This window comes from Euprymna scolopes, chromosome 6 (assembly GCF_053919585.1).
Source record: "Euprymna scolopes isolate OS-2025 chromosome 6, ASM5391958v1, whole genome shotgun sequence".
Classification (NCBI taxonomy): domain Eukaryota; kingdom Metazoa; phylum Mollusca; class Cephalopoda; order Sepiida; family Sepiolidae; genus Euprymna; species Euprymna scolopes.
In genome coordinates, this window is record NC_136487.1 from 45,903,868 (window position 1) to 45,919,541 (window position 15,674).

The following is a 15,674-nucleotide window of genomic DNA, read 5'->3' on the forward strand; positions in this document are numbered from 1 at the left end:
TAATGCAAGAAAATGGCATTAGACATTATCAGCGATAGATCAATGGTAAAAGGCTGTTGAAAATGTGATATGAATATGCCGACTGTACAAAAATCCGGAGAAACTTGTAGTCACTCTGCTTCTAGTAAACACCACCCGCCTTTTTGCAGTAAATGATCATTGATAATAACTCGTATTGAGTTAGAAATAAAAAGAACCAGGAAGTACTAGGAATCTGTAGAGCCTTTTACAAGCTTCACGCGAAACACTTAATATTCATTTTCAGTGTTCTGTAGTACAGCCATGTAGGATGACTGGTGTTATATAAACTGCACCGTTAAATTTGTGCATAACACATTTTCCTCCTCTTACTCGGGTTCTTGTAAGAAAGGAGAAGGGACTTTTAGATAATAATTTGGCGCCCTTTTTGACCATGCGGTGTCCAAAAGGGACATTTCCCTTCCAGTGAGTGTAAACGAGCAATGCGTTAACCTCGTGTTAACTTGATTCATAATTTGCCATTTTATGAACTGCCGTCAAATGAAACTATTTACAAGCTGTGGTTACGCTGGACTGGACGCATCGTTTTTCAATGAAAAACATTACCGGGTATTTCTTATGTAAAGTAAGTGCGTTTTGTTTAACGGTTGCGTTCAGACTTCTATAAGCCCTCTTCTACCGGAGAAGAAATTCTCATACCGAAGACAGAAATATACTGCCTGTCGTCCCTAAGATACTTCTATTTTATTTTATTTTCTTTTTTTTTTTTGTGGGGGGGGGGGGGGTCCCTGATAACCCTTTGTAATACAATCGTTTTAGCAGGTTTGAACTATCGGGCAAACGTACATAACCAGATTTAAACAAAATTATAGGTTGTAACAAGATATTCTTGCAAGTCTTCAACAAGAGAGTGGTGGAACGAACGCTCAAATGTTTTATTTTTTTCTTTCTTCTTTTTCTTTTTTTTTACATAGGCATCACCACTTATCAAGACCAAGAGGCCATTCAAGGATAAGGGTTAAAGAGTGTACAGTAGACATTGGACAATATAGTAATCATTAGTAATGAAAATTTGGTAAATTTGATAACTTATATAGAACGGCTCTTCAAGAACTTATTTACGTTAGACTTGAACACAACCATATTGTAGTCAGCCGGAAAGCAGGAAAACGGAAGACAATTCCACAGGCGAGCAGTTCTAAGAAAGAAGCTTTGTTCATGGAATCTACGTTTAGGTTTAGGCACAGATAAAGAGTGGGGGGAATTATTGATAGTGTGTACAGCTAGACGAGTGTTTCTTGTGAAAGTTTGGCGAGGGGGGACCATAGATTGAAGCTCAGTTGAACACCTTCCATGAAAATAACGACTTTCTTCTTCTTCTTCTTCTTCTTCTTCTTTTGTTTTTTTGTTTTTTTCCTTTTCTATTTTGGGTTTTTATCAGAATAAAACAAAAATAATAATGTCATTGTTAAGAAAAAAAATTGATTATAATTTTACGCCCTTCTGTCTTTTTTCAGGGATTTACCCCGAGGAGTAACAATAACATTCATTATTACAATTACGGAATATATTCTCACTTTGTTGGCTTACATGACTTTATTAAACAAACGAGAACTTCTTCAATCCAATGCAGTGGCACTCGTAAGTAATAAAAATAAATAAATAAATAAAGGCGTTGTTTTCTCTTTTTCTTTCTACTTTTTCTTGTTCTTTTTCTTTTTTCCTTTTCCTTTGTTTCCTTCATTATATCGGAATATTATCTTCTAATTATTTTAAAACTAACAAGGAGACCCAACGTTGCCCTAGACTGAATGAGGATCAACGAATGTTTCACCTTCCCATGTTTTATTTTCATTGAAATCGGTGAAACCGCCCATTTTTCAATCAAATCGATTGTCATGGGGACCCACCATGGTGCACCGGAAGGAAGCTTCATATGCGTCCTCGCAGTGATAATCCACAATACATTGTAGTCTACATTGCACTGTAGAGAACCTAATCTTGATTTTATAAAATTATTTTATATAATGGATTGAATTAAAGTTTAAAATGCAAAAGTCATGGTTCAATTGTGCACTAAACAAAAACATTCATTTCAAACGCACCTCTGTCATATCAAAAAATCTACTGTTGATTTTATATGCTGGACCTTTCTGCTTGTGCAGTAATAAAATTTCTCAGAAGGCAGTTGTGATGCTAAACTGCATAAAGCGTTAACTTTAGTCAAAATAGCCTGTTCATTCTTTCATCGGATTTTTTTTTCAATTATCGATTATCTATACTTATTGAAGACATTCGGATACAAAGACCTATCTAAGAACACTGCCAGGCACATAAAGTACATTTGATTGAAATTTTAAAAACATCGGTCCAGCTGTTTAGGAGTGCATAAGGAACAAACTCATACACACACAAGGTTCCTTTTATATAATAGTAGATAGGGGTTATCTCCCCCCCTCTCTCTCTCTCTCTCTCTCTCTCTCTCTCTCTCTCTCTCTCTCTCTCAGAATCATATTTAAACAAATACAGCAAAAAATTTGATACACTGGGTAACTTACTGAGCTCATCAAAAATAACTGGCTTTGCAAACTCACTTTTCCCTGACGAAAAAATTGAACCAGGAAAAGGTGAGTTTGCAAAGCCAGTTATTTATTAAAAAAATGACAAAACACTTTAACTTTCTACTCTTTCTCTCTTCCTTTCACCCTATCTCTCCTTCTCCCCCCCCCCCACCTTTCTCTTGCTCTTCTCTCCTCCTCATATTCCTTCTCCTTGTCTTTCTCTCTCAGGAAACAGTGTGCGAAGTGGGTGTAGACACTTCCCCCCCTCTCTCTCTCTCTCTCTCTCTCTCTCTCTCTCTCTTTCTCTCTTTCTCTCTCTCTCTTTATCTCTCTCTCCTGCTCTCTCTTTCTCTCGTTCTCTCTTTCTCGATATCTGTCTGCCTGTTTTCCCCTCTTCCCCCGCCTCTCTCTCTCTCTTTCTCTCTCTCACTTTCTCTCTCTCTCTCTCTCTCTCTCTCTCTCTCTCTCTCTCTCTCTCTCTCTCTCTCTCTCTCTCTCTCTCATATCAATCTGCATTTATATCGTAAAACCTCGCAGTGGTCTTCAAATCTTAACAGTATACTCCATTACTCCTATCATCCTCTTCCTTTCCAGCTTTTCATTCGACGTTTATACAATCCTCTGACTATCATGATATCAGTATGCGTTGCCTTCACATCAATCGGAGCATTAAACGCTTCCATCATGGGTCATTCAAGGTAAGACGTTTCCTTCTTTTTTTATTCTTATACAAACTATGGACAAATGATTGCAAATATTTCATACACATTAAAATATATTATTATTTCCACAATCAGACAACATCGCAGCCCACACAAACTATGAAAGCCACAGACCGAAGTTTTGCCTTCGTCTAGGCTCATCAGTAAAACTTATTTAAACTCAGGATTCGAAACCCGAGTCACATGCGTGCAAAGGAGGGCAAAACGAGACTAAGATTTCCAATCTGTAGCTTTCATGGTATGTGTGGGCTGCGGCGTTCTTCGATTACGAAAATAATTATATACTATTTCACATTAAGACTAATTCTAAGATTAAAATATATACATTTACAAACATAGAAGATCTAAAAGTGAATTCGACAATAGAGTGAACTCCTGAATATCTCGGTTGAAATAAACCCAGCAAGTGTCAGGCTCCTGCCGATTATGTGAGTATTAATAGTGAACCTTGTGTGTATTATTCTTACACGAGTTATTTAAAGTAGTGGTTATTTGACACGAAGTGTGTATATGTGTGTGAAAGAGAGAGACGAGAGAAAGGTAGAGAGAGATAAAAATAGAGAGATAGAGAGAGAGAGAGAGAAAGAGAGAGAGAGAGCATATTGTTCAAACTGTTAAACGTCCTCTTACGTTATCGCGGTGACAATTTACTGAATACTGGGCTGAAAAGACAATCCGTTCATTTATTATGGTGTGTGAAAAGGCTTCCAGCGACTAGTTGCCAAATATTTAATGTCTTTGCTTCTCTGATAGGCTGAAAGAAACTGCTGATTGAGCTTTTGTCCGATCCAGATTCGATAGATAAAACGTCGACAGCAATAAAGTTTCTTATATAAAGACAATATATTTATATATATATATGTATATATATATATATATATATATATATATATATATATATATATATATATATAAAAGGAAAAGCAAAAATAAAAGTACAAAACGCAAAGCAAGAAAAAACTGTGTGTTTGTGTGTGTCTCTCTCTGTGTTTGTATGTGTATTGTAGCCTAAGCTATATCTCAGCCCTCTCTCCCTGTCTCCTCCTTTTCCTAACTCACCTTCGTCAGCCGCTCATCCCTGTCTCCAGGGTAAGATGGCTACAATTTTATTCTTTATTTTTATTCATCATTTCTGTTACATTAAGACTTAAATATTAAGCATTTTGCAAGTTCATTCAACGTTTTCAATTGCGTATAATCTTTGCCCTTTTTAGTTACCATACCATGTAAGTATGTACGTGTGTGTACGTAGTAACCTTACTACTCCCCTTTGCCTCCTTGTAGACATCTCGTACGCTAACACTTGCCTAGGCGAAGAGTACAACTATTTTTTTATTGTTTTATCAAAATTTATTATTATCTATCAATTTCCGTGTAATTATTGCTGTATTTATCTTTCTGTAGTGATCGTTAAGTGTAATTTGAGCATAATTTGAACATGTTTTTCGTAAATTGCTTGGAACAGATTAATTCTGTTTCTTTTAATTCCAATGAGAACAATTATTTTAAAATACGAATTTTTCGACATACGTCGGCGGTCATGGAACGAATTAAATTCGTATCTCAAGGTATTACTGAACTAAAATGATCCAAATCAACAAATAAAATGAAAAGAAATACATTTTTAGAAAAAAAATCAAAATGGATAAATTTCAAAGCAGATATTTATTCAGTAAACTGACACTGTAAAAGAAAACTTGAAAAACTTTTTAATCGCAAAAAATGAGATATGTTATTATTATTATTATTATTATTATTATTATTATTATTATTATTATCATCATTATTATTATCATTATTATTATCATTATTATTATTATTATTATTATCATTATTATTATTATTATCATTATCATCATCATTATTATTATTATTATCATTATTATTATTATCATTATTATTATTATTATTATCATTATCATCATCATCATTATTATTATTATTATTATTATTATTATTATTATTATTAGTATTATTATTATTATTATTATAAAAATATGAATAATTTTGCTAACAAATGAAATATTAACTGTTTGATAATTTTTTGTTCTTTGTTTTTTTTTGTTTTATTTATTAATTTTTTTTTTTCGTGAAGGGTTCTTTTCGCGGCTGCCCGACACAATCAAGCTCCTCTTGTTTTTGGAATGCTTCATATTAAACATTTGACACCTTGGCCATCTATTTTGATTTTGGTAAGAAGCTTTTGTGCTTTTTTTATTTGTTTATTTGTTTGTTATTTTTTTTTTTACATTATCTCCATTCCGATTTTTACCATAAAATGTGGATGCAATGATATGGCAATCAATCGCCGACCCAACGCTGTTTACTGTGGTTTTCTTCTATTTTATTTTCTATTCTGCTTCTCGTTCTGGTCTTGTTGTCTCTCACATTTGCGATTGATGAGAGGCGCAGAATTGGCTTACAAATATAAAAATAAAACAACACAAACTATATCGTGTATCAATCAACTGTGCTCTGAATGTGTGTGTGTGTGTGTGTGTGCTCTGAATGTGTGTGTGTGTGTGTGTGTGTGTGTGTGTGTGTGTGTGTGTGTGTGTGTGTGTGTGTGTGTGTGTTAAAGGACCCTCAAAAGTCGTTTGTTGATAGCTGTCTGTCGAGGCATGTTTGTCGGTTGATTGATCAATTCATCTCCTCCCCTACTAAAACTGCACGATATTATCTCCAATCTCTTTGATCTCTCGGTATGAATGTATGAAAAAAATGGCAACATAAAAATAGATGAAAAATCACAACATAAAAAATATATGAAATAAAGACATGAAAATGTCTGAAAGAACGACAACGTGAAAATGTATGAAAAAACGACAACATGAAAATGTATGAAAGAACGCCATTAAAATGTATTAAAAAACGACAAAATAATAATTATATTAAAAAATAACCACATGAAAATTAATAAAAAACTACAAAATTAAAATGTATTAAAAAAACGACCAAATGAAAATGTATGAAATAATAATAATATGAATATGAATGAAAAACGACAACATTAAAATGTATTAAAAACGAGAAAATGAAAATGTATTAAAAAATGACACGAAAATGAATGAAAATGTATGAAAACATGACATTAAAATGTATTAAAAACGACAACATGAAAACGTATGAAAAAATGACACGAAAATGAATGAAAATGTATGAAAACATGACATTAAAATGTATTTAAAAAACGACAAAATGAAAATGTAGGAAAAAGTGACACGAAAATGAATGAAAATGTATGAAAACATGACATTAAAATGTATTTAAAAACAACGAAATTAAAATGTATGAAAAAATGACACGAAAATGAATGAAAATGTATGAAAACATGACATTAAAATGTATTTAAAAAACGACAAAATGAAAATGTATGAAAAAATGACACGAAAATGAATGAAAATGTATGAAAACATGACATTAAAATGTATTTAAAAAACGACAAAATGAAAATGTATGAAAAAACGACAACATGAAAATGTATGAAAACATGACATGAAAATGTATGAAAAAACGACATGAAAATACTGGAATACAATGGATGTAACGCATAAGTGTTGATCAAGAAATCTGTCGATCCTCATACAATATATTAGTTTGGTGCAAAAATAATGTCGTTTTTTTTTTTACGTTCAACTATATATATATATATAAACAACATTATTTTTGCACCAACCTAATAAATACATATGTTTATAGTAGCTTATCTTCACATGCATTGCAAGAACAACTATAATATTTCATAACAAATAGATTGTCAAATGAAAGAAATACAAAACACTTTCAATCGCAAATAATACATTTATTTGACTGATCTTTCTAGTTGGGTGTAGGTTGCCGAAAATTTAAACAGCGAAGTAAGGAATAGAAGAGTGACAAAGTATATAGCACTGTGGAAGTAAATAATGAAAATATTTGCATGATATACTATATTTTCTCATAATATTATGTGTATACATTTATTATTATTATTATTATTATTATTATTATTATTATTATTATTATTATTATTATTATTATTATTGGCTCACATGGAGCTTTCACACAAGTCAACAAAAGATTTGAGTGGAAATCTGTGGTGTTCTCTGGAAGCTGAGTGACAACAAGTTTCCCCACACGTCCAGCTCTCTCCATCTCTTTCGATAGCATTTGCAAATAAATTTGCATCATCACAACAGCCTTTTACGATTCATTTCTCGCTGGCAGTGGCCATTGGTCTATACTGGAATTTGAATGGCACTATTATTATTATTATTATTATTATTATTATTATTATTATTATTATTATTATTATTTCATGTATACACAGTTTATTTATATGTGAGGCCTAGAGAAGTTGGGTCATGAAAGAGATCGCAGCTGAAACATGTATGCACATATGTAGCCAATAATGTTTGTATAAATAAAGTAATTTATACTATAATACAGCTCTATTTGTTATTGAGCACTGTTTTATAAACACTAGAGTTTCACTGGGTTAACACCTAGGAAACAACAACAATTTCCTTGGACTTGACTTGTATGAATGGAAATTTATTTAACTTTCTTGGATTTACGTTTTTGGATTTTACCTTCATTGGATACTTTACCTTTCACCAGACTATCCATTCACGTGAAATCACCTTTTTCTTCGCCATATTCCCTCTGCTTCACTTTTTGTTATCAAGTAAGATCTTTGACTTACTTGCAGTTTCATCAAATACTTTTGCAAGCAAAATCTGATCCCGCATTTTGCTAATTCCTACCTTCTGATGAGAAGGAAAGTATTTCTTCGAAACTCCGCGGATTAAGGACTATCCACTTATTTAGTGTTTTCCTTTTCAGATTAAATATGTTTTTAACTCTTTTTCAAAGTGTTTTTTAACATGTTTTATTAACTATTTGCTCTTATATATATATATATATATATATATATATATATATATATATATATATATATATATATATATATATATAAAGGGACTAACATCTGTTGATTTTCTAATTTCAGTGTGCATGGTCGCTGATTGTATTGTTCAGTGGTGGGATGCAATTCATGCTTGATTTGGTCAGCTTCATCTCCTGTCTTGTTGCTCTGGCCATCGCCATTGCTCTCGTTTACTACAAGATCAAAAAACCCAATATACACCGTCCATATCAGGTAAAACCTTCCACTCCATCTATCAAGTTTATAACCAATTACATTAAAAGGCCAACAACATCTACATATAAGTAAACCCTTTCACCGCCATACAGTTTATTATGAACGTAAAAGATCAGAGATACACACTGTCCATTCGAACAATGTTCTTTCAATATAAACGCAAGTATTTTGATCCTAAAGAGAATTTCAATCTCAGAAAGGGGAGAACGTTGCAATGTGAATGACTTTTGAATCGTGAATTTATCATCTTCCGAAAGGACGCAACTTTATTAAAGCTTAATGATGATTTATAAATAAATAGTTTGGGTATCATGAGACACGAGAAATAGTTAAGTATGGCCAATAATGGCGGAAAAATGATAGGGGGACATTTTTATTTTTTATTACATTTTCACCCCCAAACAAGGCACGTTGCCACTTTGATGTAGATGGCTACTATCAGGGACCTAAGTTGCAGGGGTACTATGTAGGGAGTTTAGCAGCAAGATGTTTGTCCACATTACACTTGAACTTCTGCATGTCAGTACAGTTGGGGAAGCAGAAACCGGAAGAGAATTCCAAAGTCCTGCAGTTCTGGAGAAGAAGCTATTAGAGTGAAAGGCTTTCGTACATCTAGGGATCTCAACTGTATAGGGGTGGGACTTTGCTGCTTGTCGGGTTTGTCGCGGGTATTTTCGTCGGGATGGGGGGATACAAGGGCTTGTAGCTCGTCAGAGCATCCACCATTAATATACTTGTAAAACAGGCAGAGGGATGCAACATTTCGTTGGTGGGACAGAGGCTGAAGTTTAGATGACAGTTCGGGACCTATTAGGTTGGCGACTCTCTTGTGGATCCTGTTCAGAACGTGCGCCAACACATTCTCTCCCGGACATTAAAAAAACATCACTGTTGAAGAATACACGGATTTTTTACTACTAAATTATTTTTGTTTTAATAACATCATAGCATTAGAAGTTAAAAACAATAAATTCTGAGGAGGGGGTATGATGTCGAAATATTAATTTTAAACAAATAAATGCTTGTTTATTTTACAAAATCTTTGCATTGTAATTTGGCTTTTAAATGTATGACATACGAATTTCATTTTATCTCTACTATTATATAAAATTCACTTTGTGTGTGTGTGTGTGTGTGTGTGTGTGTGTGTGTGTGTGTGTGTGTGTGTGTGTGCGTGCGTGCATGCGTGCAAGTGTGTAAGTTTCGACATGGCTGAGCCTATCTTTTGCAAATTTCACACAAAGGTAATTTATATTTCTGGCAGTGTTCTTAGATATGTTTTGCACAGAAATCCATCTGATAAGTATTGAAAATCGAAAAAATCCGTTCCTAAAAATAGTCTTTCTTCTCTTATAGATACAAAAGAAAAATTTTTATATGGGAATATTTTACATTGCACTAGTGTAACGTTGGCCGGTGTAACATGAAATATTTCCGTGTAAAATTTCTTCTTTTTTTATTTAAAAGAGAAGAAAGACTATTTTTAAGATCGTCAAGCCCAAATATCAGCTGACGTGATATTATAACAGACAGAATTTGATGAACGACATTATCATTATCATTATTTATTTATTTATTTATTGCGAATTAGTCCTCGTAATATATTATATTCAATAGAGGATTGATTCAAGAATAATACATACGCAATTTGCATAAATTAGGATATCATGTTTAAACTTATTGTACGAACGGGCAACGCCAGGCGTCCAGCTAGTCAATATATGTGTTTGTCAATGATCTTTTTTTTTCTTTCAGGTTCCGATGTGGATGCCCGTCTCCCACGTTCTGTTTTTTATTGCCGTCCTTATCTTGGGCATTTATCAGAAACCCACAGAAATGCTGATTGGTGTCATTGTCGCATTTCTTGGCTATCCAATCTACTTAATCGGTATTTGCTGGCAACCAAAGCCAAGATCTTTTACAGAAAAAATAGGTGAATATCTATTGTTCAATTTTCTGCAAATTTTAATAGATCAACGAATCAATAGAAAACAAAATAATTTATCAATTTTTGCTAAAATAATCCTACTGTATATTAAGCAAATGCAAAGATTAAATCAACATGCAAGATTTTTTCTCGTGACTTTTCGATTCACATAATATTTAGTGCCTTTTTACTTTTTCTGAAATTGATGTTTTGAATATTTTTATGAATATTTTTTTACTTTTTAGATGACTTCTTGATTTTTTCTGATATTCATTTTTTTTTCAATTAATTTTAATTCTTAATGAATTTTTAGTAATTCTTAGAAATTAAAACATAAATTTTCCTAACATTGATTTTTTAAAATGACTTTTTGATTTTGAGGATGACTTTTTGATTTTTTAAAATGACTTTTTGATTTTTTAAAATGACTTTTTGATTTTTTTAAAATGACATTTTGATTTTTTAAAATGACTTTTTGATTTTTTAAAATGACATTTTGATTTTTTAAAATGACATTTTGATTTTTTTAAAATGACATTTTGATTTTTTAAAATGACATTTTGATTTTTTAAAATGACTTTTTGATTTTTAAAAAGAACTTTTTGATTTTGAGGATGACTTTTTGATTTTTTAAAATGACTTTTTGATTTTTTAAAATGACTTTTTGTTTTTTTTAAAATGACATTTTGATTTTTTAAAATGACTTTTTGATTTTTTAAAATGACATTTTGATTTTTTAAAATGACTTTTTGATTTTTTAAAATGACATTTTGATTTTTTAAAATGACTTTTTGATTTTTTAAAATGACTTTTTGATTTTTTAAAATGACATTTTGATTTTTTAAAATGACATTTTGATTTTTTAAAATGACATTTTGATTTCGGGGATGATTTTCTTTTGTTTTCTTATCGTGACTTTGAGTAACTATTTTACATTTTTGCAACTATTGATTTTTATTGATTGTTGTCTTTGTGGATGACAAGGTAAGTTATAAGTTGATAGAGGGGGATATTAACATTGATATTTTGTGATGTTTTAATTTTGGAGATGGCTTTGAATTATTTTAGTAACCTTTTGATTTTGGTGACTTCTTAAAATTCTAGACATAAGATCTTTTAGCATTATATCTGATTTTAATCTTTGTAAGATAAATGTAGTGTAGAACTGTTCAAAAATTAATATTACTCGTTCTTGGATGGGTATTCTTTCTAGTTTCTTATAAAAGAGATCCCCGAGGATGTATGAAATTCCATTAAACTTAAGCAACCTGATAATTATTTCGATAATAAATGCTATATTAAAAAACTATTTTGTCATCAATAGGTTGCATTGCTAATTTTCATTATCATGGGAATGAATCGTGTCGTTAATAAAGTGAATATTAATCTGCAGTCAATAGATATATAAGATTGACATTTGTCTGTTGGACAGGTAGTTTTGCTCTTGTTGTGGTCTCAGCTTTACGATTACTATCTACAAACAATTACAAACACGACTGTTGGAAGACAGACATGTTGCTGACACTCCCCAAATTCGCCCCAAAATAAAATGTGCTAAAATAGTGACGATTTTTCGATAAAAAAAAAACACAAACTTTCTTATTCGCATATCCAACAAAAACAACCAACTTTAATTTTGGACCAAGATTAATATATAAACGGTCATAAATACCCTAGACATTTTGAGTGTAAGAAATCAGGGCTGGAATTAATTTTAATGATTTGTATGTTTAATGAGCCCATTTCTGTAACCTGAACGTTTTTTCGTAAAAGCGAATGACTTTTCAGCAAATCTTCACCTTAGCCTGATAGCTAGGAGACTCTCAACTCTGACTTTACACGCTCTTGTCAAGTCAGAGGCAGCAACAGCAGTACCCAAACAGCCCTTTTTAGGGCTAACTACCAAACTATTAATGTGATTCAAACTGTCCTTTTAAGGATGACTGACAAACTACTGGAACACACTCCACTCTCTACTGCCGCCTGCTTTCTGAAACTCCCTTCACAGCTTTCCACTCCAATTCCTGTTCCTGTTTCAACTCATCCTATGCGCAGCACCGACTCCAGCACACTTCTGCAGCTCCCTACAACTCCAGCGGCTCTAGCTCACACCTGCATCTCCCTGCAACTCGAGCGGTTCTAGCCACTAATTTCAGTTACCAGTTTCTAGTACCTACTGATGTCCAGCTACCTGCTCCAATACTCACATATGTCCAGTTACCAGTTGCCAGTGCCCATCGACGTCCAGCTACCTGTTCTAGTGCCCTGTTGATGTCTGGCTAACTGTTCCAGCATCAGATCCCATCTACATGACCCGGACCAATCTCGAAGGCGCATAAATGACCTGTTCTGACTCTGAATGACCTAGATGCATTAATTTCATTGTCTCACGATTTACCGTCCTGTAGTGAATAAAACATTCGTCTTTATTCGCTCATCTGTGTTTGTCATCTCTTTGATGTTGCTGTTACCACTTTGCCTTGTGCTTATTCTTTTAGTTGTACGGCCGATTGGCACCCTTACTTATCAGCTCCGTGCAACTGCAACACTCTTATCTTGAAGAGTAGAGGGCTTGTACTGTAAGAAAAGTTGTTTGGACTGCAATTTTGTAGTGGACTTGTTAAACAGGAAAGAAAACGGTGACCAAATTTTTGTTAAAAAGATAAACTTCTACAATTTAAATATTTTATTCAAACAATTTCATCAACATTGTGTTACGTCTGATGATACGTGTTATCTGTTTAATATTCACTCAAAAAATGATCACCGAACGAAGTATAACCTTTAACACATTTATTTAACAAATTACTTGTAATATAGAAGCATCTGGATGTGTGTCTATGACGCGAGACACATTTTTATTTACCTCTCAAACTGGCTTGACGACTCTCTCTCTTCTCAGGAACGATAACTCTGCCTTCTTCTTCTTTTTTTAGGTATATCTAACATATTGATGGTTACAGTGAAAAACGTTAGTAAAAGACATAACTCAATTGAGAAGAGGAGTAATTATTTTGATTCTAGCAAGCGTCTAAAATTACTAGAGTACAAACAGATCATTTCTAAACAGATGTTGATTATCCGGAAAGAGTTATGAAAAGCAGGAATACAAAATATATTGGGTTAGGAGACATGCATGCACTCTAGAAATAAGAGTGAGTCCAGATTTTTTTATTATTATTATTATTATTATTATTATTATTATTATTATTATTTCGTCCTAGCGAAAAAAAAAAGAAAAAGAAAAGGATATGACATCTTGTTAACAAGATGCTCATAGTCTGACTGTACAGAAAGCAGGAAAAAAAGTTGTTTTTTTAGCCCACACAAAAGTGTTCTGGCTGAACCATGTATCAATCGCTCCATGAGCAAGAACATGCAAGTGCAGAAGAACATAGATCGTAATTGTGTAACTGATGCAGGTCAAAGATGCTTATAGAAATGTAAGATAAGATTTAAATGTTTAACATTTGAAGATATCTCTACCTGAGATCTGAGATCTGAGATAATAGTACTGATTTGGGCATTTCTGTATTTTATCTTTTTTTTTTTTTTCCTTTTATAAAGAGTTTGACTCAGAACAAGTGGAGACAACCACGAAATATTCACTGGAAATGAATGCAATGCTTTGTAAATAGAATGTTGCTTTAATTTATTATGACAATTGCTTGTTTTCAAAATGAAAAGAACAAATCACACATTTTTTCCACTAGTGACTGTTTTAAGTTATTTAGAAATTTTTATTTAGCTGGAAAACTATTTGTAAAACAATTAAAAATCACACATTTTTCCAAACAGCAACAACAACAAACAACACCTTTTCAAATAATGATTAATTTTATTAATTCCAGATTGTTTTCTTTAAGTATTTTTTGAAAAAAAAAAAAAAGAATATTCCAAATTGACTGTTTTAATTTATTTCTAAATTTAACAAAAATATTCCAAGTTAATTATTTTAATTTATTTCAAGATTGTAATCAAAAGAAAGTGTTCGTTTTTTTTTTATTTTGTTTGTCTTTTGTTTTTTCTTTAACGATCGTCTTCACTTATAAGGAGCTTAAACTCTTCAAAAATCAAAACAAAAATGCTCAAATAGAGAAGTGTCCTGATTGAATAATTACTTCAATCAACAGTCAATAGAAGATTATTTCTAATTCAAACAAATAATTTTAATAGTTTTTTTTCTCGTTTTATAAAATTTTGTTTCTTTTCTTCTTTGCAGAAAGCTTTACTATCGTTTGCCAGAAATTGCTGAATTTACGAAAAGGTGTCTAAGCATCACTGATTTGCCAATTTCTTGGAAAAAGGAAGAAGAAGGAATAACTGCTCCATATTCATCTAAGTGGTACTAAACAATCTCTCTTCATCAAATTTAGAACTTTGAAATGTGCAATTGAGAAACCAAGTGTGCATTTGGAACCCCATTATGCTAAGAAATTAAATGAAATAGTTTTAGCTGATGTCATATCTGATGTCACTCATATTATATAAAACAATTTTTAAATTGTCTATGCTGTTAATCACAGATCAAGTCCCATAAATTTCTTTGAAGATTAGACTTTCCAAATTTCTTGGATATGCTATCGCTGAAACTTTTTGGGTTGCTTCACATCCAGCTGTATTCTGCAGTAGAACCTTTGAAGATTTTATCAAGAAATTCCATTTTTAAGGTGCTGTTGCATGATTAATTCATCTTCTTGGCGCATTTCACTGGCGCTAAGTTATTTGGTCCCTCGACAAAAGGAGAGTGGACCTGTAAATTCACCCTTGTCCATTTGTCCATTTGTCTGTTCGCACTTTTCCCAATAACTAGGCCTTGGAATTTTTGCACAAACATTAAACATGATATGAGCGAAAATGAAACAGAATGAATTTTCCGGGAAAACTCCGGTTGCCCCCTAGGGGTGTCTTTCAGGTTAAAATGGCTAAAATTGGCACTTTTGTGCTTATTCAAAAAAATTGATGCCTTGGATTTTTATAAAACTTTCTGAAAAGTTGTAACTGATTTCTATATAATTTTGTTTGTCTATGCTTTCTATATAATTTTGTTTATCCATGCTTTCTATATAATTTTGTTTATCCATGCTTTCTATATAATTTTGTTTCTATATACTGCAATAACTCTTGGGTGTGCACCAATGGCTGATATAAAAACACTCCATTTTTGGGACTATTCTACTATATTTGTCCAAAATTTTCTGTGTATGTCTATTTAGCAGTTTTGCATGGTGCTGAACTCAAATTTAAATATGTTAAGGCCTTAGGCACTTTTGGGGCTAAATTGTGGGGCAAATGATGGACTTAGTCCTTTCTTTTTTTTGCATGGTGCAGAACTCAAATTT

At 32.3% G+C, this 15,674-nt stretch overlaps 1 protein-coding gene across 1 annotated transcript; it reads left to right on the top strand.

Annotated features, from left to right (window-relative positions):
* The first annotated feature begins 8,268 nt into the window (after window positions 1-8,268).
* Window positions 8,269-14,684, top strand: LOC145278169 (asc-type amino acid transporter 1-like). The gene is made up of 3 exons (XM_080130449.1): window positions 8,269-8,402; window positions 10,161-10,435; window positions 14,555-14,684. Exons 1-3 carry the CDS (start codon window positions 8,289-8,291, stop codon window positions 14,682-14,684), a joined length of 519 nt encoding a protein of 172 aa, XP_079986575.1. The 5' UTR covers window positions 8,269-8,288.
* The last annotated feature ends 990 nt before the right edge of the window (window positions 14,685-15,674 follow it).